This window comes from Amphibalanus amphitrite, unplaced genomic scaffold, assembly GCF_019059575.1.
Source record: "Amphibalanus amphitrite isolate SeventyFive unplaced genomic scaffold, NRLGWU_Aamphi_draft 001242F_arrow, whole genome shotgun sequence".
NCBI lineage: Eukaryota > Metazoa > Arthropoda > Thecostraca > Balanomorpha > Balanidae > Amphibalanus > Amphibalanus amphitrite.
This window is the reverse complement of record NW_024882735.1, coordinates 146191-173612: the sequence shown is the minus strand read 5'-3', so window position 1 is coordinate 173612 and position 27422 is coordinate 146191. Positions and strand designations below refer to the sequence as shown.

Below are 27422 nucleotides of genomic sequence, written 5' to 3'. Positions count from 1 at the left end.
CTGTGCATAAAAAAAGACGAGCGTGCTACCCGTGACCATAGGAAGCCGCTGCTGCCCCTTTTTAAGGTCCTTGGTCATTCCGTCTCATTCAAGAGGCCAATGATAAGTGTCGAGAAAATCGGGACCCGCTATAACTTCTTGAAGTGAGATTTTATGGCTCAAGATGATCTCCAGAAAAAGCTCATAAGCCAACGGTCATTATGGATCCAGAGGCCAGTTTTACCAACAGAAAAATAGCCGCCTGCCGGAATTTTTGCCTAAAGATCGTTTCACATATGGAGCGTAAACGGTAAAGCCCTATCCGCTTACGAGCCCATCGCGTTTACGGTATCGCGTATGTGAAGCGGTCTTGAGGCAAAAATTCCGGCAGGCGGTTATTTTTCTGTTGGTAAAACTGGTCTCAGGTCATGATATTTTCCGGGCTGGTGAAAAAAAAAATGATGGGCTCGAGGGTACAATTTGGTCGTGATCCTATGCCTTTTACAAGAGCTTTTAACGAAAAACCACCCGCCGCCCCTATACGTACAAGGGTTAAATGGGATATAGCATAGGCGGCGGAACGGGGAGGGCACCGGGGCACCGTGCACCCTTTGATTTTTGCATTTTAACATTAGCCCTATGGGCGTTGCATGGAAAGAATGGGACCAAAAGTCGGCAGTGCTCCCCCCTCGGCCCTCCCCCTTAATTGAAGGTGTTCCGCCGCTACTGGGATATAGGCATTAAATTTTTTGTGGAGGAAGTGTCATGTTTTAAATTTGATGCATTGGAAATGCACAAATACCCAAAGAGTTCCAGGACGGTATGGAATTTCAGTAAACTTAAATGTGTCAGCAATGGGGTCTGGTAGGTGGGGGTAATGGCCTTGCCTGGCGCCCAAAAAGGGGGCACGACCCCGAATGACCTGCCGACCACTGCCATACACAGAACGCTTCCTGCTGCCTTGCATTTGTCTCCCAGTAGAATGTTCACCGACTTCTCATCAGTTGCCTACTGTCTCGTGTCTCTCCCGACCAGACCTGCTGAGTCACTCACTTATTACCCACCGCGCGTCTCAGTTATCTACATAGTAAGACCAGCCGTAACTCCGAGTTCACGGCTTCCTCCCATTGCCGGCCCAGTTGTCCCCACCGGAGCGCTCAAAGGGCAGCCCACGCTTCTTCTCAGTCGATCGAACCATACTGCCAGTTCTCACCATTCCGGACTCAGGGTGGGGAAGGGCTCGAAAGTACGGGAGAGCAGTCAATCACCACAGTACGTTAGTTCATTTTCGAATTTCGCAACACACTCTTCCACAATCTCTCACGATCCACAGTTTCTCCGAACACCAAACAGCACATTAACAGGACAGCGGAGCTCGAGTATCAGTTGTCCGCCTTCTTTGTAATCAGGTTTTATGGCAGATTCAGCACATATCGTGGAGCGCAGGAGACTTGCATGGCTCAGTGAGTGTAATGGGCTTCGTATGTATAAGCTAGTTTCTATAGCTGTAGAGGGCACTCGGCAGGGACCGGGCGCAGACATCCCTGCCGTGACTGTTACGTCATAATTACGTCAGCGGCCCGTTGACCAATGGAGCGCCCACTCGAGTTCACTGCTCACTCCGCTGCAGTCATTGCGCTGCGGTCACTGCGTCACTGATCAATGTTTCACTCCGTCCTCTAGTGTCCCGTCACTTGGACTGTCACATCTCATGATCTGACCGCTGACTGCGCACTCCGGTGGCCTGGGCGCAGTTTCACCGGCGGATCGAGTGGCTCACCAGCACCAACACCATCAGCAGCACCAGCTCCAGCACCAGCAGGGGAGAGCCGCCGCACTGCCGGCATCTGGCGGAGTTGTGCTGCATCGCTGCCGGGTGCTCACCTGAAACAGAGAGCAATGATGAGACGTTAGGCCATTGAGTTATAGCAGCAGCGGAGGCTGTTAGTCTATGACTTGTTACATATTATCATTTGTGAACAGTGAATACAATGCGTAGATATATGAGTGAAATGTATAAGTAAAGCAGATAACAAGATACAATGTTTATTTCACTTGCTCATGTATTGCTTTCTTCTAGAAATGACGGGCTATTTTTAAAGCTACAAGATTATTTGCGAAACGATTGCTGGCTTCTCTCATTGTCCCAAGGTCCATTGTCCTCTCATCAGCCGTGTGTGCTCATGGCAAAACGTTTTCTATTTTTAGCCATCATATCAACAACAGTTTCTTTATAGTGTTAACAGCTGCGCTGCAGACCACCTCTCATTGTGATCTGTATTGCCGGATGTGCACAAATACCTAAGTTGGAGAACTTCTCCGGCACAGAGAACAAACGTTCCAATATCAGTTCTGACCATACGGCATTCGGCGTCAGTCGCCCACAATGCATTGCCGGTCGTTTTGGAGCCGATTCCAGCCGCGTAACGATCGCGGCAATCAGGGCTCGTTCATCTGCGACGAAACATTTATGAGCTGGCGCCGGCTGCAGCGGGGCATCAGAAGAGAAATGACACCCGGTCGGACATTATTGGCTGGGCGGACAGAGTGCCACCCACGTTAAACTGAGTGCCACCGGAATTAGTTAGAGTGTTTCCGAAATTTGACAGAGTGCTTCCGGAGTTAGAAATAGAGCTACCGAAATTAGACAGGGTGCCACCTGACTAAGAAAGACAGAGTGCTGTCGGAGTTAGACTCATTTGTCGGAGTTAGACGGAGTGCTGCAGGGGTTAGAAGGAGGGGCCCGCGGCAGACGGAGCGTTCCTGCCTTAGACTGTCTTAGACTGTCTATGCTTTTTGCGTTAGACGACGGTGTGCTCTCAGACCGAGTGCTTCCACGACAGACAAAGTGCTTCCTGCGCCAGAAGGAGTACCTTTCCCTCTAGACGGTCCGAAAACAGGCACTGAGCGGAGACGGTTCGGTTCGGAACGGGCCAAAAGGGATGAGTCGGGTGAGGTCGGGTAGGAACGAGTTGAACTGAGGCAGCCAGGATGGGGTGGAAAATGTTCGAGGTGGAAAAAATCAAAAAGTCTAACTGGCCGCAAAAAAATCCCCTGCACCTACGCCTAATAGAGAGAGTTATTGTGTGAGAGTGGTGTTAGGTCCATGTGCTGGGAAGAGATGTCAATACATTTCGCTTACTTAGAGATATTCTTAAAGCCATTTTTGCTTGTGATGACGCCCAAACATCGACACATTTGGAAAAATAGGCATTGGTATTCCATAACGATTTTAGTTGTTGCAGCAATGTAACGTTTTAATATAGGTAGTTTAGATGCACATACATGCTCATTTTAGTGACCTGCCCAACACGCTAAGTGAACGAAAACTATATCTTTCATCGATATCGTCTGCCATGTCCGCATCATTTGTCTCGAGGTGTTCGTATTTCACATCCTGAATGTCAGGATGCCTGCCAGACGGGTCAAATTACGTCCAACTAACCGTCGAGCCGCGTTAGTGCCGAGCCGGCCGCGTTCATTCGCGTCCTACCGAGCCGGCCAGCTAACCTGGCGGGCCGCGGCCAGACCACAGATGAGCCGTGAGCCGCTGGGGCCGAGCCGGACCTCGCTAAGCCGACAGGCTTTAGCGGCGGCCGGCCGGCGTCGCGATTGGTCCGTCCTGCGTTAATGGAGCTCCGCGCCGACCTCCGCCGAGAGACAAACACTGTCGTTCAGTGGCGCGTTCGACAATTCTTTTTGGGCAGAGTAGGGTCGCCAGCGCCGCTACGACGGTGTCGTTACGAGTCGCCCACGCAGTTACAAAAGGGAACGACCGACCCAGTTGCCGAGTAAGCGCTCGCTCCCATATCTTGCCATCGGATGGCGACTTTTGTGGGTGTGTGAGTTCGTTCTCGGAAGTATTGCACCGGTTGTGAGATTTAAGTGCGTTTTAGAACGCCTCGTAAATCGAAACGGCACGCTTTGGACATTAAACGATTGCTTCGACCTCATGATGATCCGCCGAGAACTGTCGGCTCAGTTGAAACTGCTGACGTCCGTCGACCTTATTGCTTGTGATTGCTGCCGTACCAAACAGCACTTCGAAAATCGTAACGCACAGCAGAAACGCACTCCCCAGACATTCACATCGATTTTCATCGTCCATTCTTCAATCTGATAAATATGTGAAGTGAACTGCGAGCCGTGCATGTGATCGATTGCATGGATGATCAATATTCGAACAGTCTGGGCGATAAATTTGGCGGCCGACCAGGAAGTCTGGGGTCTCACAATGTTTCTTGCAAGCAGGGAGGGTCGACAGGTCAAAGGACGAGGGGTTATCGGCCAACTTTTCCTGCGCCGCTGCCGGTGGTGGCACACGCTCGGTCTCTCGGGAGGAGTCATCGCCTCCCCAACCCTATACAGAAAGGCCCGTAAAGCGAGCGAACGCGCCCTCGCCGCTAAAGGCATGCCCGCGCCCGATGGGGCTCACATAAACTACTGATCTATGCGGCCCCGGTAAGTAGGTGAGCGAAAATACCTCAGCGCTGGCAGGATAGCACGCTCGCAAATAACCTGGATTAAGAACAGTGTTTGGTCCAGATTAAGGAGGGTTCTGAGAAAAACAGAAATAGTTTTGTGTTGCTAGAACAAAGGGGCATAGGCCACTAAGGTCAGTCACAGCAGTGTGGTTGGTTTCAGATCAAATAACAATAAAAGCAAAGCATCCAAATCCACCCATAACTGGAAATGTCAGCGCAGATCGTGCACTCCGTGACAGTGCATTTCGGATCCGGTGCATTGTCGCTGAGCAGTGTTGTGTTGTTGTCGCTGATGACGATGTTGACGCCGATGACGTACCGTTGATGACGTGCAGCACGGCAGACACGGGGTCGATGCCGACCGGGGAGCATGTGTAGACTCCGGAGTCGCTGTCCACCACACCGGTGATATGCAGCCTGGAACACAGAAAACAACAGATAAAATGGTGACAAATGTAGACGCCTAATGCAAGAGACAAGAGGAACACACATTTTGGGGGAATATGAACTTGAACATGAAGATAGATATAAAAAGGATCCGAACTCCGAAAAAGTGGGTTAGCTCGTTATACAGCTAAATCAATAGATCATGGATAAGAGGAATCAGTTGAGCTCTGAAATGGAAAGAATATTGTCGGGTATTCGTTTGTAAGAAACCAAAATGAAGCATCATATAGCTGATGATGTTATTTCTAGATATTTCCTTTTATTGTCTGCGCACGATGCATATCGCGAGAGTGACTATCCACCTACACATATTTTTACAACCAGTTCTAACGGTGCTGATCATCGCTAGTCCAAGTCTGATTTTTCTCCGTGGCACAATTTGTATACCTGTTGCTTCAGATTGTTGACTGATGACTAGACTACAAAGTCATACAGACAAAACACCAATCTACCCTCCACCGTCAGCATCCTGCCGAGTTTGCCGATGATTCGCCGATAGCCGAGTTCTTTGGGGGACAGCGACAGGAAGGATAAGACTTTTGTCGCTGCCATCTGCATACTGAGTGAACGCATCTGCATATAAACTAGGCGTGATCGGTGGTCTGACGCTGCGCGTGGAATCCCTGTCTCGTCCCTCGCTTCCTCGCCTTCTCGTCCCTCTCTCGTCGTGTTTTTTTTTTTTTTTTAATTTATTGGCAGATGATACCACACCATGAATACAACACAAAACAGACAATCATGCAATGCACGCCGCACCCCCGCCCGCGCCGCCCCGCGTCCCACATGCCACGGGGCAGCGCCCCTGTCACCGGCCGGGCCTGCGACGCGCCGGCTCGCTTGAGCGGCGCGCCGCAGGCCCGGCCGGCCAACCGGCCCTGCGACATTGCAAGGGCCGGTCGACGGGTTATCCCGGATGGGTTAGGGGCGGGGGCCGGTCTTCTTGTAGTCAACCTACACCCACTCTGTCCATCACATTAGACCACTTCGCCAGAAATTCGTCCATCCTTCCATTAACTAATGCCACGAACCTCTCCACACGAATGTACCCACTAAACGCTAGGATGAACCCGCGGATGTGTGGGGGCTGAGCTGCCTTTCGGGCACGCCATATAAATCTTTTGGCCAATAACACACAATGCATTATGGCGCTCGTTGGAATATCTTCTCGCCGACGATAAACCCCTGTAATTATTGTTTTAAGACTGAGCACCCCCCTTAGGCCGAGAAGTGATCTAATCTGAGCCCAAAACGGCTTGCTAAGACGGCAGTCCCAAAAGCTATGTGTAATACTTTCTTTTGTACCTGGGCAGAAAACGCATTCATCGCTGTCAACCAATCGGTATAAATAAAGCAACCGGTTCGTTGGAAGAATTCTTTGCAGTAGTTGATATTGAAACCAGCGTAGTTCGAAATCATCAGTGATAGAGTACACGTGGTTATATATTGTCTTCCAATCGAGTGGTTCACCATTCATCTCTGTTCGCCATCTCCTTTGTTGTATGGACATTTGCCCTGACTCAAACTGTTGCAAAAGTTTTTTTATACGCCCATTTTGCTGGCTTTTGCTGTGATGCAAGCTCTTCAAAGACTTTTGGTGACATGCTTCTACGTGGTCGCTTTTGTGTTATTAAATCAGTTATTGTACGAGGTATTGATCTCAATATTGCTTGCCATATCAAGAAGTTCGCTATTCGATACTTCCCACTAAGTTCAACAGCAGTCATGAGCCGTCTCTCGCCATTGTGATACAGGTCTTCTATTCTTATGACACCTCGCTCTATAAGTTTTTTAACAGGTAAGACTTTTTTACTTTCTAGGCACATATTCTTGTTTTTCCATAATACTGTAGATAAAGCCTCCGAAGCCGAACGAACGCTCTGCTGCTGACAGCCAGTCCAAGTTGAAAACACTTCAGCCCAAAAGCGACTCTCAAAATGTTGCAGAGCTTGCTGTTGTGACATGTCACACCGGAAAATAGATACATTGTCCGTAAGGAATAGCTTATCCTTCATAACAGACTTCCACTTGGCATCGCAGTTTTCGTCCAACGCCTTTTTTATCCACACAGTTTTTAAACTATCTGCCTGAAGTGACGGGTCTGGTACTTTTAAACCACCCTTACCATGACTAGATTTTAGAATACTACGCTTAATCTTATCTCGCTTATTCTTCCAAATAAACTTAAACATAATGGTATCAATTTGTTTCAGCTGCTGTCGATTAGGTTTTTCCATTAAAGTCATAGTGTACACTAATTGTGATAAGGCCTCTGACCTGAGAAGATGAATCTTACCATATGCGGTCAATCCACGAGACTGCCAAGGATTTAACTTCTGTCTCAGCCTAGATATTTTGTCAGGGTAGTTTAGCTCAGGCAGGTCAGTACCAGTCGCATTCAGTTTGATGCCCAGATATTCAACTGGCTGATTTGTCCATTGAATCTCTATTTCTGGGCAAATTGAATCACTTCTGCCCGCATTGGCACCTATCCAAACTGCTTGGGTTTTGCTGTTATTCAGAATGAGTCCAGATGCTTCTTGAAACGAATTTATGCATCTCATACATTCTCTCAGGGACTGCGGGGAGGCGTTCAATATCAAAGTTGTATCGTCTGCGTAGGATGAAATCTTTAATTCGGTGTCGTTTACTGTGAGGCCTTTTACGTTCTCGTTCTGTCTAATCATTTCGGCTAGCGGTTCTATACTTAACAAAAATAGATAGCAACTGAGGGGACATCCTTGCCTTAGACCTCTTTCTATTCTATAATGTTGTGATAAATGCCCATTGATTTGCACTTGTGCTGTGCATGGAGATCCAGTTCTTTCATCGTAAATGATATCTATCCACTTTCTCATTTTTGAACCAAAACCATATTTTACAAGTGCTTGCTTCAAAAACTTCCAATTTACTGTATCATACGCCTGTTTCCAGTCGCAAAACACAATTAATCCAGCGAGTTGTTTTGCATTGGCTGCTTGTAGTGTATCTATAATTAGACGGACGTTCTCGCCAATGTAGCGACCTTTAATAAACCCTGTTTGGTCTGGATTAATTAATTTTTCTATAACACAACGCATCCGGGTAGCCAGCATCTTTGTGATTAACTTATATAATACGTTAAGAAGACTGATCGGTCTAAGCGAGCTGACTCTCTCGTCGTGTTGTCGGGCAGTCAGTGCCGGCCCTATGGGAACGTTTGGACAGGGAACGAACATGGCCATTGGCCATCAGCATCGAGCGTGGCCGAAGGTATGTCCGTATAAGGCGGCTTAGGTGATACAATTTACAAAGCTGTCAGGCTGTTCCTCAGCTATTGAAAAGACACATGTCGCTCAGGTCAAATGTCAAAATACAAATTTATTATTTACGCGCTCCCGGTAATACAGCTTTACGACGCATCGCGCTATGACACCTTCTAATTATTTGCAATGATGATAGCGTGCTATCGCACTCCACGCATTTCACATTCTATGGCAGGGCGCAATTTAGCCAATGCATAATGAAGTCTCACCAGCGTTGAAATGCGCCATTTGACGCTCATACATCAAAGATCAAACGCCAGGTTTTAACAGTCCATTGCGCGTTTGTCAGGAGTTTTTTTTTTAGAATTGCCGCGTTGACTGTAGTAGAACGCCAATGTTAGACACACGCCGGTGTCTGCTATTTACTTTAGCCCGCTGAGCAGTCTGCCTGTTCCTACAACAGCCTGTCACTGTCGGTATCGACATCAGCCTGCCGGCGCTGGCTATCGACTCTGTCGGGTTCGACGTTAGTCAGCGGCGCCGATCAGTCTCCCGCTGTCACCGTCGCCCCTCTCCGGGGACCAGAGCCAGCGCCCCGCGCGCGGCCGTAATGCGGTTTTCCTGTCGCCGCCCGGCACCCACTGTGCGCCTCCCGTGCCGCCGGCGGTCCGTCGCCATCGGCGCTGGACACACGCACCTGGCGATAATCACCCACGCGGGGGGCGGGGGAGGGGCGGGGTGGCTACCGATCGCCCGTGATTGGCTCCTATCGCCTGTAATCAACGCATCGGCAGGTGGACGGCGGCGTTCTGAACAGCCGCGGAGGTGTCACGAGCCTGGTTACGCGGCTGGAGTTCTCTGCTGCGCCGCCGAGCGAGCGGGATCACCCGAGTTTTTATCCTCGGGGGAAGTTTGTTCACTTTTAATGGGACCACAACAGGCTGGCAGAAGATGGACTGGAGCGAGTTTATAGAGCAAACAGCCATTATGTCGAAGCGTAAACAAAATAAAGTCGGGTGGTTTGTTTAAAGATTAGTCGTCTGACGTCTGTTCCGAGCAATTCTTTGAAAAATAACGTCCCAAGTTGTCTATGGCTGAGAAGTGGTGCTGTGGGAGTGGATGATTTAGTGATTATTGGTTGCAATTGGTAAGACGGATTTCATTTGATATTTTCAGCACGGCGATATGATTAACAACGTGCAAGTTCATTTCCCTAAATGCATCGAACTGTCACGTTTCGATGCATATATTCAGCAACGCCAATACATAGCATTCGAGTAGTTGAGGCTAACCCGATGGCTGACTCGAATTGCATTCCTTCCAGTCGACAGCTAAGGTCATGTGTAGCCAATGGCTAGCGCTGGTACGTCAAAATGTCAATTTCCTTGAACGCATTAGAGCGTTTTTGATTTGACAACGGGTGGGCGGGCGGAATTATTTGGTGCTTTCGCCAGGCGTCGCCCACATCCGGTGCCTGATCAAGCGTCATCAGGGAGGCGTTAGGCCGGCTGTAAATCAGAGGGCCGACTCCGGCATCTGCCCCTCCCCCACGACCCCAAGCTCAGTCGAGGTCCCCCTCCCCAGCCTATGGTTGGGGGGAGAAGTCGATCTTATAAAAAAAAAACAGGGGTAAAGGCGGACACTTATATGTCGTTCTAAACAAACAGGCACTAAATACAAATGCAGTGTTTTGCAATCTGTGCCGAGTTGACAGGAGAATGAAATATAAATCTTTAGTGGCCGATCGTTTTGCAAATCGGCCCAGGTAAGACTAACAGGCAATGGCGTAAGCAGGAAATTTATAGCATATATACGTAATTGTCGGTACGTGATAAATAAGAACGATTTTGACTTCAGATTAGCTAGCAATAAAAGTAGTTATGCAAAACATTGTTGTCACATTCCACAGTCATGTGGCAAAAACAGTGACAGTGAGAGTGACACAGTGAAAAAAGTAGTTTCTAACAGTTGCGAAGTTGCGTCGCCGCGCGACCGAAGCAGCGGTGGCTGTACATATAGCGACTTTAGTCGGTGGCGGTTGGGTTGTGGTTCCGCGAGCATTACGACCTTCAAAATATTGTCATACATCACTGAAATAGCAGCGAATAGCCCCGCATAGCAGAATATAGTAGCTGATATAAATCAGCTTATTGCTGCGAGACCAGAAAACGGTAGGTACTAAACAGCCCACGCAGACATTTCGGAGGCGCAGCAGCGCTCCCAGGTCGAGACACGGCGGGACAATGAGGGGGGGGGCGGTCCATCCGTCAGCAGCCGGCGCCCCGTGACCCGTGACCTATGGGGTGCAGTTCCGCTCCGGTCGACTCCCGCATTGCCCCCATGTGTCTGCATTGGCGTCAGCTCCCGCGCCGGCGGCTGGCTCCAAGTTTCACCCGGCATGAAATATGCCATCGAAGCTGGTCGGTTCGGGTCTCGGCTGGCGTCTGGTGAGCCGGCCGGACCGGGTCTGTTACGGCTCTCTGGGCGGCTGTGGCGGCGAGATCAGCCGTCTCCGCCGTCTCCCAGGAGAGAAGCAGACCGTCCCGATGGACCGCTCACCACAGCTGGTGATATTCGGCACTCTGCGACGGTCGGAGACGCCGCGCCGCAGCTGTCGCGTCGCCACCAGTCGCGGTGGAGGCTGTGGTTTTCGGTCGCCGTCGGCTTTCTTTACGGCGCCGTCTCGGTGAAAATAGGCTTCTCCGTCCGTTCATCTAGCCGGGGATGGTGCTAGCGCTCGCCACTGTCTGCAGCCCGCGTCGATCCGGCCGTCCGGCATCCGGCTGCCGGCCGATCCCAGTCAGACGGCTCTCGGCTAGTTTGGGGAGGTAACGAGCTCTAGAACCCTAATTGGTCCGACTTTGGTGTCCCTCAGCGACAACTCGGCCTGATTGCCGCCTCCACCGCGCCGCCTCCCCCCCCCCCCCGGGGCATCCGACGATCATGCTACCGCCACCACAACACCACGAGTCTTCCGTGCCCGGCGGGCCAGTATAACAACCCAGGCGGCCGCCACGTCGCCTGCCAATGAGCCTCCTCCAATCGGCATCTGAGCTGCGTTTTGTGACGGCCACCTCCCGCGGCAACAAAAAGTTATCGTCTCTGAGGCCTGGCTGGCTGGTGAGAAGTGACAGCGTCGAGTTTCAATGAGGATCGACGGCAGCTGGCGGCGGCAAAACACCCTGATGTCGACCGACCGCCGCCGGCGTCCGACGGAGTTGTGTCGCGGTGGCATCGGTGGTCGCCTGTGGGGCTGCACTGATCGCGGCCTAATACACCTCGGGGACTATTGGTGCCGCCATCGGGGGCGGGGTTCATCAAACAGAAGCACGGCCAGCTGCGCAGTGCTGCGGTCTGTGGAGAGGGAGGGGGAGTGTGGTGGGTTTGATGGGAGAGGGGAGTGTGGTGGGTTTGATGGGAGTAGGTTTGATGGGAGAGGGCTAGTGTGGTGGGTTTGATGGGGAGGTGGGGAGTGTGGTGGGTTTGATGGGAGAGGGAAGTGTGGTGGGTTTATGGGTTTGATGGGGAAGGGATCTGTGGGATGTGGAAGGTCAGTGCGGCTGTGATGGATCCGTGCTCCGTGGAACAATGATTGGGTAGTGTTGTGGAGAGTTCATGGAATGATTCTGTGGTGCATCCATGGGAGTGGTGGGTCCTAGTAGAGTTTGGGGGCAATGTGGGGAGGGGTTATCGTCCTATGGTCCAGCACGGCACGCTGACAAAAGAAGTGTCCTAGTTGCAAAACAAAATGATGCAAAAAATAGCCAGAATTATGTTAATCGTGATGTGTGATCACCTGAATATTCTGTAGGTTATTCCAGATTAAATGACTGTCTAATAAAGTGTTTCAGTGTTGTACTTTCCGGACACGAGGAAACGCAGGTCACAGTAAACACACCTGCAATCTTCTTTCTTTGTAGCCGTCTGAGCCCCACAAGAAGAAATATTTCAAGACTCCCCGGCCCGCTTTACGATGCACCGGAGCAGTGAGATTGTCGTTAAACTGTTTATAGCTACTCAAGAATGAGACCGCATACCCCTAATATGGCGATGAAACGAGGAATGAGGAAGCTGAGTGCCTTTGCATGACCTTTCGTCGTCATTGCTCGTCGCTGGAGCCACATTCTATGCCAAGAAGCTATAAGCAGCAAGTTTTGAGTTGCTAGACAAGAGTCAGAATCGTTAACTTCATGTCGTAAGCTCAGTTCGGTAGCAGTGTTTCCCATTTTATTCCACGGTAGGCTAGCACTTAAAAGCCACCGTAGCTCAGCTACCATCTGCGGAAGTTATATAGCACAGTGTAAAGACAATATTGCATGCCAGACTGACGCAAAAGAGGTATAAATGGAGAAAAAATCAAAACTTAATATAATCTACAACGGCCTCTGTTCCATGGCAGCAATAAAATGTATGCACTTGTCAGCGATGTCTGTAATCAATCATTGGTATGAGGTATCTAAAAATAAGTTGAGAAAGCTCTAAAACACATCTCCGTAAATCACGAGTAAATGCTTCTGATTACTTCTGATTGACGGGATGGATTGTTCTTTTTGTAATCGTGATCGAGGCAGATGCACGACAAATGTGGCACTAAATAAAACGAGAAGCACATCTCAATCAATTATGATTGATGTCTTGACACTAAACAGCTTGATGAAAAACGTTGTTGTAGCGTTACAATGAGTAATGACCTGCTGTGTGTGGGTGCCATCTCTGGCTGTGACGTCACACTGACCTGCTGTAGGTGGGCGCCGTCTCTATCCTCTGGTTATGACGTCACACTGACCTGCTGTAGGTGGGCGCCGTCTCTATATTATGTTTATGACGTCACACTGACCTGCTGTAGGTGGGCGCCGTCTCTGGCTATGACGTCACACTGACCTGCTGTAGGTGGGTGCCGTCTCTGGTTATGACGTCACACTGACCTGCTGTAGGTGGGCGCCGTCTCTATCCGTATCCTCTGGGTGCCCGGCTGGTAGTAGTTTGAGGTGACCACCTTGTCGCGGTGGTACCAATAGATGGCGCTCGAGTCGTGACTCAGCTGACATGTCAAGTTGACGTCACTGCCCGACTTGACGTGCTGCTCCCGGTTGCCCACGATACGGGCGCGAGCGACTGAAACGGCAGGGAACACATGCGTCATCAGCAAAGAGTTACGTCGTGGGGCATACGAAGAGCTCTTACGAGGCTTACAGGGACGCAGACATATCTTCTTTTGCTCCGACATGGGGTTGATGTAAATCATTTTGCGTTTGTGTCGTTAATGATGTTCGGTTTCAATCACGGTTAGGCTTGTAAATTGTTACGTACACAACACATGGCTTGGATGCACGAGAAACTAACTGTCTATCGAACTAACTGTAACTAACTGTAAACTGTCAATCGAATGTGTGCCTAATTCTGAATTCTAACATCAAAAACTCAAATCCAATGACTTTAACGAGTTTTATGCAAACAACTGTTCGACGACGTCACAGTAATAATAAGACTCCGCTCGTCGTATTACACGGCGTGGAGCTCCTCGGAATCTAACGCTATTACTCGGTGCCAAAGCGATTGCAACCGATTGATTTTCTCAGTTCTCTAACCACGCCCATCGCCAGCAGCGCTGTGGTGGCATTCCGGTGTTTTGCGGCACAGCATACAACTGCAGGCGTCGACTGCTAGCGACATCTAGGGAGAAGGATGGAAAAAAGGCGGGTCTGAGGCGGCACGGCTGCATTAGTGCGGAACCAGTATCGCGCTTTCCATTGACACTGCTTGGATTGGGATTTGAAACAAACAAAACACACCGAAAACATTGTGGAAACAAACTTCATCTTGTCACAAGGGGCGGGGGCGTAAAATATCCATTTATTTTCGCCACGGTGATTTCTGAAACGGCGCATGGTATACGTAAGTATCGATCATTTCTAACTTGCCCCATTTAAACTTTATGTTGACAAAGCTGAAAAATAAGCTAATCTTTTTAAGATATTAAGGTTTCAGTCACATCACGGATTTCATTTGCAGTGCTATGTATTTCAAAAATGTATAGCATTGCATTTTCAATGCAAACTGCATAGTGCGCAGTTATGCTATAAGTCATACGTTCAGTTGCAATGAAATCTCTGGCAATTATTATAGTCCCATAAATTGTTTGGCAAAATGGCTCTATTTGATTGTGCTGCTAGTTTTATCTTTTCATAGCTTGTGCAATGTGCAAGCAGATCTTAGTATTGTCAGATAGCACTAAACTTTCATAAATCTAGGCTTCGAGGCGCTATAAAGTTTAAGTACTCCTTTAACCTTTCCATTGAAAGGTTTCGACGTAGCGCTTAAAGGGACCCTCCCACCTTAACATTAGTTTTGAGTTGAGATAGCCAAGTTTGCGGCCAGGCTCAGAAACCACCATTTATCCTGGTCGCAACCCCCGCAGCTTTATGGTGTTCAAGAAATTTCTTCCCTTTACTTGCAGGGTGGGACCAGCGTGGTCCCTATCTCTTAACCATTACGGGAATCTGATGACGTCATCAGGCTTTCGAACGTCCGTTAAATGTTTGACTAAAACGTTTTGTAGCACGCGGTGGTATATGCTGCTTTGCGCGCAACAAATGCCGCACTTTCAAATAAAGTCGCTAGGAACAGCGGAGATCCCAAAAAGTAAACAAAAGTATAAGTCTAATATCTTGAAAACCGGTGAATATTTTTCGATGAAATTTGGTAGATATGCGTTTTTGCTCTTTCTGAACCGAGCGACATCACTTTCATGCCAATTCATTAACTTTTTTGAAGGTGGGAGGGTCCCTTTAAACAGTGCAGACCATAAAATTCACCACGCAATTAAGCCCTTTAGTTGTTTGTTTTGTTCTGTTTTGCTTTTACCAACATCACTTGCATACTCGTTGAGCTCTGCACGATGATCACATCAAAATTCTAAATAACCCTTCAACACGCATAGAACCAGTGAACCTTGAATCCATTCCCTTTATAATGACTTTGTCTGATCGCATAAGCCCGTGACCTACAAACAAGGTGTTTTATATTCAATTAGCGCAGTTCGTGCCTGGCTCAACGATCATCTACGCGCAATAGCTGACCAATGGAGGTTCACATGACACTCTACCGAGTCGATACTCGCATGTTTACGGGCCATTCACGTGTCATTCGGGACGTGTCATTAGCCAAAGACCAGCAGAGCCTTGACCGAAATGAACGCTGGTGAGTGCACACTTCAGGGCGTCATTTGTTGCCTAGAAAAATGGAACAGAATCATTCAATTTTACAATAACACATAAGACAACTTAATCGTATCCCTTTGGACTGGTTTAAAATCTACCTCAACTCGTCAAAACTAAGCCTGCCCCCCCCCCCGCCATCCACCAAGCAAGTTTTCTGTGCATTTCAAACGAAACAGTCTCGCTCACCCTCAATGCGTTAAAATGCGTTGGCCCAAATCCGAAGCAGCACCCCATCCTATTTAATTAGCTCGTCTGCGCTGGCGGATGGGTCGCGCGCGGCACCCGTGTTCGTTCTGTCGGCGGCACACGCCGGGCCGCACTGACCCCGCTCCTCCGTGATGAATGTGCCGTGTCCCAGTGCCATACGACATGTCACCAGAGCCACGGTCAACCCGACCGGCACCGAAAATCCATACGGCATCGGCCGGCGCACCGGTGGTGACGGCAGCGGAGCCGACTGCAATGGCAGGGAGAGAGAGAGAGAGGGTAGAGAGGGAGAGAGGGAGGGAGAGAGGGGACAAGAGAGACAGAGAGAGAGAGAGAGAGAGAGAGAGAGAGAGAGAGAGAGAGAGAGAGAGAGAGAGAGAGACAGACAGACAGACAGAGAGAGAGAGAGAGAAAGAGAGAGAGAGAGAGAAAGAGAGAGAGAGAGAAGGAGATGGAGATAGAGAGGTTTAGAACAATAAAAATGGAAGGCGATTTTATTGGGTCAAGAGCAGCAGCAGTTCCAAAGTTTCCCCTGAACAGAAAACTTTGAGGATGGAGCACGAATTAAAAAATATATATGTGGAAGAAATGTGCTATGACATATGCGCGTTGTGAGTGTGTGTTGAGTAGCCATGTCTTCTGTTTAGTATCACTCACATTTTTAAATAAATATTCTTAGAACAAATTAAAGTTTTAATGCCGGCGCGCGTCGCGGGCTCAGTGTTTTACAACTCGGCTCGACGGCATCCCCGCAGCGCTCGACGGCCGCAGTCTGGCGCGTAATAAAGCAGCCAGGACCCTAATCGGGGCACCGGAAAGTTATGCCTTGTTTGACGACTCGAGAGGCAGTAGCGGTGCGGCGCGCGGCCCTGTCGGTGTGCGTCGGCCGCCGCTGTGAGGTCGAATGGGCGGCCCGGCCCCACGCCATTCTGCGTGACCAGCACTGCGGGCTCTGGTCCAGTCGAGTCCAGGCCGGGCTAATGCAATTGGGCCGGCCCGCGACCGACCCGTCAAGCCTGGCTGGTGACGGTGGGTGGCAACTCAAAGCCCGGCTGAGATTGAGAACAGGGGGAGGTGAAGACCGGCAGAAAATGACTGAGTGCTTCATATGAAGAAGTGACGGCTGGAGCGACCATATGGCTTTGTTTTAATAAGGGCTACATTTACTAATATCAGTAGTACCTACGCAGAAACGTAGCACTTCGATCCACATTATTACACGATTACAGGTAGGTACCTTATAACGCTCAAAAGGTACTCAAGTTTGTGTTTGTGGTATCACAATTGGCTTATAATTCTACGGAATTATCGCTTTCAAACGTTCTGTTTTGTACATTGCTACCAAAAGTACCTTAGTAATGTGATCATAGCTCTAGTAAAATAATCAGTCAAATGCATTTACGAAACGAGCATAGTTGGCCATATCACTGTTTCTGCTCTAAAAGCCTTTTCCGCTGTTCAAAAACGCGATCTGCCATCCCGTCACACTAAATGCATCATGGTGAAACTTTTCCTCCGGTTATCTTTGAAATAAATAAAGAATTCGTGCCTGTCAAATCCAAATATAGAATCAGTTAAAAGCAAAGCATGCATCTCTCGATGTTTCATTGCTAAAATTTATCATGAAATGCACAACCGTTTGATCTAATGGCGGACTGTCTGATCTGATACCAAGTTAACCCGCGCCGTGCTGGTGGCCTGAACTTTCCGCCGAGTGCTGGGGGGGGGCGTTTTCACGCCCCCCCGTCTAACTCGGCTCCTGGGCCACGTAGCGACACGCGGTAAGCGGCAATCGAAAGAGCGTCAAAAATAAGGACGAAAACACTTCGGTCATTTTTTGGGTCAGGTCAAAGGTCAGGTCACCAGAGGTCACCAAAGGTAAAATGTTGACTATTTCAACATTTTGGAAACTGCCAACGGCTATCTCGGGAACCGATAGAGCTACAGCGCCGCGGAAAAGCGCATTCGATAGCCCTTTTACAGACCTTTCTGAGTAATGTTCTCAGATTTGACCTCAGGTCAACGGTTTAGCCTCCAGAGGGCAAAAACTCCAAAAATAGCCGTTTTTACGAAAAACGTTTTTTCGTCAATAACTTTTGACTCATAAGCGCCATGACATTGCTTTTGCCAGCATCGTGTTCCTCTCGTCGAGACGCGTCGAATGAACTATTTGTTGACCTTGAAAGGTCATTTTGAAAATTTGACCTCAGGTCAAGGTCATGACCTGACCGAAAAGGGTCATGTTGCATATCAGTCGATCCGTATCGTCGAGCTGAACACATCTGACGTGTTTTCACCGCTCTAGCACGTCTCTATCAAAAGTTATAGCCAAAAAACTGCTGGCGACCGTTCATGACCTGAGATGACCTCAGGGGCACACAGAGGGGTCACAGGTGCATTTTTCCTATTCAGTGTGTCATGTTTACCTATGAACCGATGTTTGAGAGCGTTTTGAACGATATTCGTCCAAAAGAGGCGCATTTCAATTTTCTCCCATTGACTTATAATGGAGAGGTCGCAAAATTGACCTGACCTTAGGTCACAGATATCAAAAATCCGAGATATACATTTTATACATACTGTTACTCATATCAATCGCTGAAAGTTTCAAAGTGATCGTTCAGTCGGTGTAGCTATAGCGAGCCTTTGAACTTTTTCTGAGGTAAGGTCACTTGACGTGACCTGGTGACCTGACCTTGAACGGCCTAGGTCTGAAATTTTCACAACATGTGCGGAAATGATGTAGGAACACGTGTACCAAAAACGGCGGCGCTGCGCGCCGCCGTTTTTGAGATATTCGCGAAAAACCTGAGGGGGGGGCGTAAAAACGCCCCCCCCAGCACGGCGCGGGTTAAGTTGTCGGAAGCTTTATTCAAAACTTTGAAGCTGAGTCGGGTAAAGGTCTTCCTCCGGCTCCAATGCAATTGTACTGATGATTTCGAATGACAGAGTCTATTCTCATTCCTCACATGGCAAAACTCAGCAGTTGCTGGCTATCAGCTCTATCGAAATGCACTGTAACAGAGCACAAAATCCTTATGATTATGGTACACAATCATTTCATACGCAATGGGGACAGTACGTTACAAGTGGCTTCACTGTTTGCAATGGGGTCAGACAGGGGGGCATTCTTTCACCATTTTTGTTTAATCTGTATGTTGATTCTTTGTCTGTGAGCCTTGATAACACTGGTGTTGGCTGTCGCTACCTAGGTAGTATGAACCACATAGCATATGCTGATGATATGATTCTTTTGTCACCCACGCCGTTTGGCCTTCAGGTCCTACTAAACACATGTGAAAAATATGCGAATGAACATGACATTGTTTATAATACGAAAAAGACTGTGTGTATGTGCTTGCGCCCAAAAATGTTCAAGAATATGTGTTTGCCACAGCTTACTCTTTGCGGTGAAACTCTGAAATATGTGAATAGCTATAAATATTTAGGTTTTAATATTTCTGAAGACTCAACTGACAATTTGGAAATCCAGCAGCACTATCGTTTACTGTGCTGTCGAACGAACTCGCTGATTCGGAAATTCTCGATGTGCTCGTATCAGGTAAAGAAGTTTCTGTATATGTCCTATTGTGCCACTGTATATTGCCTTCACCTTTGGCACGTGTTCAATGTGTCTGTTATCAACAAGTTTAAGGTTTGCCTGAATAATGCTGCTCGAATGTTTTTTGGCTACGAGAGATTCTGTAGTGCTTCTGCAATGCATGTTCGCGAAGGCATTGATAGCTTTGATGTTATGTTCAGAAAGTCATCATGGATATTTCTCCGAAGGCTCGGTTTGACCAAAAACACTGTTTTGAGCGCTCTTGTGAACAGTGATGTGAGCATATGCTCTAGATATAGGGCTGTGTGGAATCGGGCACTGTTGGCAGTGTAAAGTGGTTCTGTCTCATTTACAATTGGACCATGAGTCCGTAAATACAGTTCTCTCTCTCTCTCTCTCTCTCTCTCTCTCTCTCTCTCTCTCTCTCTCTCTCTCTCTCTCTCTCTCTCTCTCTCTCTCTCTCTCTCTCTCTCTCTCTCTCTCTCTCTCTCTCTCTCTCTCTCTCTCTCTCTCTCTCTCTCTCCCTCTCTCTCTCTCTCTCTCTCTCTCTCTCTCTCTCTCTCTCTCTCTCTCTCTCTCTCTCTCTCTCTCTCTCTCTTATCAAAGTACATCATATCACATTATCTACTAGGATTATTAACCCGCGCCGTGCTGGGGGGGGGCGTTTTTACGCCCCCCCCCTCAGGTTTTTCGCGAATATCTCAAAAACGGCGGCGCGCAGCGCCGCCGTTTTTGGTACACGTGTTCCTACATCATTTCCGCACATGTTGTGAAAATTTCAGACCTAGGCCGTTCAAGGTCAGGTCACCAGGTCACGTCAAGTGACCTTACCTCAGAAAAAGTTCAAAGGCTCGCTATAGCTACACCGACTGAACGATCACTTTGAAACTTTCAGCGATTGATATGAGTAACAGTATGTATAAAATGTATATCTCGGATTTTTGATATCTGTGACCTAAGGTCAGGTCAATTTTGCGACCTCTCCATTATAAGTCAATGGGAGAAAATTGAAATGCGCCTCTTTTGGACGAATATCGTTCAAAACGCTCTCAAACATCGGTTCATAGGTAAACATGACACACTGAATAGGAAAAATGCACCTGTGACCCCTCTGTGTGCCCCTGAGGTCATCTCAGGTCATGAACGGTCGCCAGCAGTTTTTTGGCTATAACTTTTGATAGAGACGTGCTAGAGCGGTGAAAACACGTCAGATGTGTTCAGCTCGACGATACGGATCGACTGATATGCAACATGACCCTTTTCGGTCAGGTCATGACCTTGACCTGAGGTCAAATTTTCAAAATGACCTTTTAAGGTCAACGAATAGTTCATTCGACGCGTCTCGACGAGAGGAACACGATGCTGGCAAAAGTAATGTCATGGCGCTTATGAGTCAAAAGTTATTGACGAAAAAACGTTTTTCGTAAAAACGGCTATTTTTGGAGTTTTTGCCCTCTGGAGGCTAAACCGTTGACCTGAGGTCAAATCTGAGAACATTACTCAGAAAGGCCTGTAAAAGGGCTATCGAATGCGCTTTTCCGCGGCGCTGTAGCTCTATCGGTTCCCGAGATAGCCGTTGGCAGTTTCCAAAATGTTGAAATAGTCAACATTTTACCTTTGGTGACCTCTGGTGACCTGACCTTTGACCTGACCCAAAAAATGACCGAAGTGTTTTCGTCTTTATTTTTGACGCTCTTTCGATTGCCGCTTACCGCGTGTCGCTACGTGGCCCAGGAGCCGAGTTAGACGGGGGGGCGTGAAAACGCCCCCCCCCCCCAGCACTCGGCGGAAAGTTCAGGCCACCAGCACGGCGCGGGTTAATACGAGTTAAATGACTTATCAAATAGAAAACAGCCTTTCAACTTTTCATGGAAATAATTGAGGTGTTTCCAACCCTCAAACACCAGTACTCAGCTCAGTAGCACATTTTCAGGCCATCCAAAACCTCACACCTTCACGCACGCACGGGTCAGTGCCCGCCGGGACCGGGACCCGAGCTGCCGCGAGCTCCCCGCACAATTCGCTGCATGTGGCGCTGAGTTACGGCCGGAGCCGTGGGCGGGCGGGCGGCGCTGTTCGTGATAGCCTGGAGTCCGGCGGCGGACCGGCGCGGCGGCGGACCGGGTCGGCTCGCGTGCTCGCTGCTCCGTGTCGGACGGCGGTTGGGTGTGAGAACAGCCGGTAAAACGGCCCCGCGCTGGACCGGGTCTCTGGCCAGCAGGCAGGGGGACTAGGGAGGGAATGGGACGGACATGGGGCGAGATGGGCTATAGGGACGGACAATGGACAAGAGGGGGACTAGGATAGATTGCATAGACGGGTCAGAGATGGCAAAGCCTTGGGGGCAAGCCAGAGATGATGTTGTATTTACTAGGATGAACAGGAGTTGGACTGGGGACGAGGATGGGCTTGGGACGGGTCGCACCAATCTAGTGCATCTGTTGATTGTAAGTCAAAAAGGGCAGAAGGGAGAATCGTGGTGCTCGAAAAAAAAGTATAATAAAGTCAGTGCAGTTGGTTTGTTGTGGGGGTGGAACACAAATATCTGCTCCAGCAGCGTTTGTGAACAATACCACATGGCAAAGTCAGCCGAAGCCATTGAGTTTCAGACTCCGGCGGGAAATCACAGATGTGAATAGGAGCACGTCTCCTGGGATGTGGCAGCCAGAACGAAGTTGCGCGTCGTTGAATTCAGACAGAATTCAACCAGTACTGGATATCTGGCCATTGCTGATGGTTCAACTGCGTGAGATACATGGACCCAGGCCAATCCATCCAGCTGCAGGGACACAGAAAGACGGAGTTCATTAGTTTTGCAGTAGGACACTCATTCTTATCACGAGTTACATAAATGTGTTCCTGTAGTGTCTGAGTGTATTAAGTGCCGTGCCGGCCTGTCCGCACTGTAGCGAGTGGCGCCCCGCCCTCCTCTGTGATCACGTGATCTTGTGACCGCCGACCAATTCCTGGCCGGCTGGGTCAGTCGGTGCCGGGCAGCCAGCCAATACAGGCCTATCGAGGACGCGGACTTTACAGTGGCGACGAGGCAACCACTCACAGGCGGCGATGACCAACGAGAGCAAGGTGACCAGCCCTCCTGGAATGTCGGCTATTGGCATCGGTGAATACCAGGCGAGTACAGATTGGCAAGAATATGTCGAAAGATTTGAATTTTCTTGTTTTGCACAAGGTATCACTGAGGATGAGCGCAAAAAAGCCTTATTACTTGCATCTGTTGGCCAAGAAACTTATACGAGTATCAAGTCAGTTTTGTCACCGGCATCACCTGTTGGACTTCCATATGTGGAGTTGTTGGAGCGAGTGGGTCGGCATTTAGCACCCAAGCAATCAGTGATACTCAGCCGGTTTAAGTTCAATCAGTGCATTCAGGAACCTCATCAGTCAGCTGCTGATTACGTCGCTAGCCTCAAGAGATTGGCCGAAAAATGTGATTTTGGTCAGACTTTGGACAGCATGCTTCGTGACAGACTTGTGTGCGGGGTCAAAGACTCCGTGTTGCAGAAGCGGCTTCTGGCGGAGGAGGACTCCCTGACGTTCGTCATGGCCGAGAGGTTGGCGTTGGCGGCGGAGTCGGTCACCAGAGACGTGGGTCAGCTCGCGGCGGGCCGTGCCGTCGGTTCGCTGGAATCTGAAGCGGTACACCGCGCCGATCAGCTGATTTCTGACCGGCAGCGCGCCGGTTCCGTGACCGGGTCAAGGTCAGTGGGTCGCGGTCGAGCCGCGGCGGCCGCCGGGTCGCGGCAGGCTGGCCGGCCGGGGCGGGGGACCGGTGACCGACCGGGAGGGTCCGAAGCAGCCGACATGAGGCGGCGTCAGGACTGCTATCGATGTGGTGGTATGCATAACCCACGGAACTGTCGATTCCGCGACTATCACTGTCATAGCTGCGGTGAGCTGGGGCACCTGAAACGCAAGTGTGTTCGAAGTGTCCATGCTGTAACCGACCCTCCTGCAGTTCAGAATGATGACAGTCAGAGTGAGTCAGATGTTTGCAGTATCTACTCTGTTGGCCGCCCCAAGTGTCCCCCGATCACCGTCGAGGTACTGGTTTTCGGTGTCCCTGTGCGGTTTGAAGTTGACACCGGGGCTGCTAGCACTCTGATGACCGCCGAAACGTTCCGGAATGTGTCGGACAACGGGGGGCATGGCGGGCTGACGCTCTCCAGGTCAGAGGCGAGGCTGCGCTCGTATACGGGAAACGCCATCCCTGTCATCGGTGAGTTCAGCGCCGTTGTGAGGTACGAAAGCCAGCATCTGGACCTGCCCGTTCTGGTCGTCGAGTCACACGGGCCGAATCTGCTGGGCCGTGATTGGTTGGCGACACTGAAGCTTGACTGGTGCGGCATCAAACAGGTGAGAAACCTGGGTGAGTCACCTGGCGATGTAGTAGGCAAGCTGAAGGCCAAGTACAATGATGTGTTTTCAAAGGAGCTGGGATGTTTCAAGGATGTCGAAATTTCTTTTGACGTTGACCAGACTGTGTCGCCCCGGTTCATGAAAGCACGACACCTACCCTATGCTTACAGGCGCCGGGTGGAGGAGCAGCTTCAGGCGGAGGTGGAAGCCGGTGTCCTAGAGCCGGTGAAGTCGTCAGACTGGGCCTGCCAGATCGTTCCAGTCTTGAAGCCGGACGGTAAAATTCGCATTTGTGGCAACTTTAAACAGACGGCCAATCGGGCTATCCGTGTCGATAGATACCCATTACCTCGAGTTCAAGATCTGTTCGCACAAATGTCTGGGGGAAGAGTTTTTGCCAAGTTTGATTTGTCCCGTGCCTACCAGCAGCTCACTGTGTCCGAAAAGCAGAGATATCTGCTAACCATTAACACGCCAAAAGGCCTGTACCGCTACAAACGTGTACCGTTCGGGATAAATGCAGCCGTGGGACTCTTCCAGAGGGAGATGGAGAAGCTGCTGGCCGGTCTGCAGAATGTGTTCGTCTTCCTGGACGACGTGCTCGTCTCTGGGTGCGACGAAGTGGAGCTGCTGAAGACTGTGGAGGAGGTGCTGCGGCGTTTCCAGGACGCTGGCGTCAAGGTGAGAGAGGACAAGTGTAGCTTCTTCGTGCCATCAGTAGAATATCTGGGACACGTGATTAGCAAAGATGGTGTTCGGCCAACCCAGGCCAAGCTCGATGCCATTTTCGGTGTCCCGACGCCAAAGAACGCAAAAGAGCTGCAATCATTCCTTGGAATGGTAAACTACTACTCAAAATTCATGCCAGGTCGCGCTCACGTGCTTAGCCCGCTTTTCTCCTTGCTGAAGAAAAATGTTGGATGGACATGGGGAAAACGAGAACAAAATGCGTTCGATGAGTGCAAACGACTGCTCGCCTCCGATCGCATTTTAGTGCATTATAACCCAGATGTACCCCTGGTACTCACCTGTGACGCGTCCTCCAGGGGCATCGGCGCTGTGCTGTCGCACCGGTTCACAGACGGCACAGAAAAACCGGTTGGGTTTGCATCTCGATCCCTGAACTCTGCCGAAATTCGGTATAGCCAGATTGAGCGCGAGGCATTGGGAATTATCTTCGGCGTTACTGCGTTCCGTGAGTACTTGTACGGACTGCACTTTATTTTGGAAACGGATCACAAGCCTCTTCTAGCTTTGTTTGGGGAGACGAGAAGCATGCCAGAGATGACCAGCAGCAGGCTAAAGAGGTGGGCTCTTCGACTGTCAGAGTTTTCCTTCACTATTCGTCACAAATCTACTCGTGACATTCCTCACGCCGACTGCCTCAGTAGACTGCCGACGGGCTCGGCATTAGACATGCCCGTCAGCGATGATACAGAGGCAGAAAGAGTGCTCCTAACGACTCAGTTAGAGGATATAGGAAGTCTGAGCCCAGAAAAATTGGGAGTGATGACAGCACGAGACCCTGTTCTTTGCAAGGTGGTTCGCTGCATTAGGACTGGTTGGGCACGCGAACCGGGCGATGAATTGCGGCCTTACAGTGCCCGTCAAGCTGAGCTGTACGAGCTAGGCAATGTCATCATGTGGGGTGATCGTGTAGTCATCCCACCAAAAGCCCGCAGCACCGTCTTAGCTGAGTTGCACGCCTGTCATTTCGGTGTCGTAAAAATGAAATCTATGGCTCGGTCCGCAGTCTGGTGGCCCGGAATTGATCGAGATATAGAGCAAATGTCGTCCGGATGTGATATCTGTCAGCTCCACCGTCCCGATCCATCACAGGAAGAACTCCATCCATGGGAGTGGCCGCAGCGTCCTTGGTCTCGCCTGCATGTTGATTTTGCTGGGCCTGTGCGTGGAAGGTACTATCTGGTGTTAGTTGACGCATTTTCAAAATGGATCGAGGTTGAAGAGATGACGTCGATCACTGCTCAGGCTACGATTTCTCGTCTCACTGCCATATTCAGTCGCTTTGGGCTTCCTGACATGATAGTGTCAGACAACGGACCTACTTTTACCAGTGAGGAATTCCAGACTTTCCTCACCAGAAATGCAATCGTTCACAGGACAACCGCTCCATACATGCCGTCTTCCAACGGGCTGGCTGAGAGAGCGGTGCGAGAGCTGAAGATTCGGCTCAACAAGATGTCAGCTGATCAAGTAAGTGATCGTATCTCAAAATGGCTGTTTTTCTACAGAACCACCCGGCATGCCACGACCGGTGAAACGCCTTCACGGCTCCTGCTGGGCTACCAGCCGGTGACGCGATTTGACCGCCTGAAGCCCAGTCTGGAGCGCAACGTCAGGATGAAGCAGTCCACCCAAGTTCAGCAGCACAAGAAGCGTCACCCTACCAGCCGGCCAACGCTGTCTCCAGGAGATATGGTGCTCGCTCGCTACTACCGTCAGGGTAAGGCGTTTTGGCGTCCAGCCTCGATTGTCAGATGCTTTCACCCGATGTTTACAGTGCGTTTCGACACTGGTGACATCTGTAAGAGACACATCAATCAGCTTCGCCCACGATCATGTCCCGCAGCACGCTCGCGCGAGGGCGAGAACGATTCCGTGTCCTTGACGCGGGTGCCGACTTTTTCCCCCAGCCGATGTCGTGGATCCCTGGAGCCGAGCGACAGCCATCCGGACTCGCCGCGCCCTGGTGTTGGAGCGCGCTCTGGCTCCGCCGGCGGCTCGCATGCCGCTACTCCGCTGGACACTGCCCTGGCCTCGCCAGGAGGAGGCGCAGAGGCGGTGCGGCCTGCGTCCCCTGTCGACGTCGACGAGCCGGGGGACTCTGTTCGGCCACCCGAGGACCGCCGAACCGCGTCTCCCGCCCGCGTCGCTGACGGCGTGGGAGCGAGGGATGCCGATGGGGAAGAAAGGCGCTATCCTGTGCGCGTGAGGCGAGCGCCTGATCGTTTCGGACACTGATGTGCCGTGATTCTATCCGGTAGAAACCGTGACTGATTCAGTTAATTTTGTTTTGTTAACTCTGACCATTGACTCGTTCAATGTGTCATTTTGGTGTCGGGGAGGTGTAGTGTCTGAGTGTATTAAGTGCCGTGCCGGCCTGTCCGCACTGTAGCGAGTGGCGCCCCGCCCTCCTCTGTGATCACGTGATCTTGTGACCGCCGACCAATTCCTGGCCGGCTGGGTCAGTCGGTGCCGGGCAGCCAGCCAATACAGGCCTATCGAGGACGCGGACTTTACAGTTCCCATGTGCCGCGCACTATACTTAGACTGACCTTTTGATAAGACAACTGTTGAATCAATGTTCTAATATGAACTTGCCTTATTTCTTTCACGCGGATTCATATCGTCTGACGGGCACATATTTGAATTATTTGCATAGTTTGATACCAACAGCAAAAGCTGGGCTGATGAGCCTTATCGATAAGGCCAAACAGAATGATCAAATATAGCACAGTTCAGACGGATATGTACTGATGCGTATGAATAGTGAAATGTACAATGTACATTCACTGTAATGAAACTCCTTCATCAAAGCTAAAACCATATTGTCAAATTGATTATTAAAATATGCTTTCCTCTCGCAGTCATAACTCATAACTAATTTCATAGTTGCCGACAGCAAACCCCCGTGTTATGTCAAAAATTATCGTGTACTGAAGTCTGACAAATTTTGCAGCAACTCGACTGAGTCACCTCACTAACATTTCCCTTGGGTGGCCTTTATAGCTAATTAGTCCATAAGCACACTGCAACGCTGCTTGGTTCCACCTATGTACGGCACTTGAACAGTTTAATGTCCACTAAAATGGCCTTGAGGCTTACAGACGTCAGTTGTGAGTCTCAACGTTCACTGCTTGAGCTGCAGACCATAAACCCT

At 49.9% G+C, this 27422-nt stretch overlaps 2 protein-coding genes across 10 annotated transcripts in view; one reads left to right on the top strand and one right to left on the bottom strand.

Moving 5' to 3' along the window:
• Positions 1-809: 809 nt before the first annotated feature.
• Positions 810-27422, bottom strand: part of LOC122371425 (protein amalgam-like) — a 50560-nt gene continuing 23947 nt past the window's right edge. Inside the window, exons 3-5 of the mRNA XM_043347756.1 lie at positions 13078-13267; positions 4783-4880; positions 810-1863 (exon numbers count right to left, since the gene is read on the bottom strand). Of these exons, the coding sequence (XP_043203691.1) occupies positions 1736-1863; positions 4783-4880; positions 13078-13267 (416 nt within the window). The 3' untranslated portion in view covers positions 810-1735. The remainder of the gene's footprint in view (positions 1864-4782; positions 4881-13077; positions 13268-27422) is intronic.
• LOC122371423 lies at positions 22008-26770 on the top strand. Of its 9 annotated transcripts, none has more exons than XM_043347751.1 (5): positions 22008-23515; positions 23689-23795; positions 24059-24199; positions 25774-25985; positions 26176-26770. In XM_043347751.1, exons 1-3 carry the CDS (start codon positions 22208-22210, stop codon positions 24150-24152), a joined length of 1509 nt encoding a protein of 502 aa, XP_043203686.1. In that variant the 5' UTR covers positions 22008-22207; the 3' UTR covers positions 24153-24199; positions 25774-25985; positions 26176-26770. The 9 variants fall into 9 exon arrangements, with proteins under 9 accessions (XP_043203686.1, XP_043203684.1, XP_043203689.1 ...); XM_043347749.1 differs by lacking the exon at positions 25774-25985 and adding an exon at positions 25642-25735; XM_043347754.1 differs by having other exon boundaries at positions 22008-23528.

Bases quoted from the DNA above. Each gene is read 5' to 3' on its own strand.
- LOC122371423 (XM_043347746.1), top strand. From the start codon at position 22,208: ATGACCAACGAGAGCAAGGTGACCAGCCCTCCTGGAATGTCGGCTATT. The intron at 23,796-24,058 runs GTAAAATTCGCA...GGACTCTTCCAG, and splicing joins TCCAGTCTTGAAGCCGGACG to AGGGAGATGGAGAAGCTGCT. The intron at 24,200-24,564 runs GTGAGAGAGGAC...CGCGTCCTCCAG, and splicing joins TCCAGGACGCTGGCGTCAAG to GGGCATCGGCGCTGTGCTGT.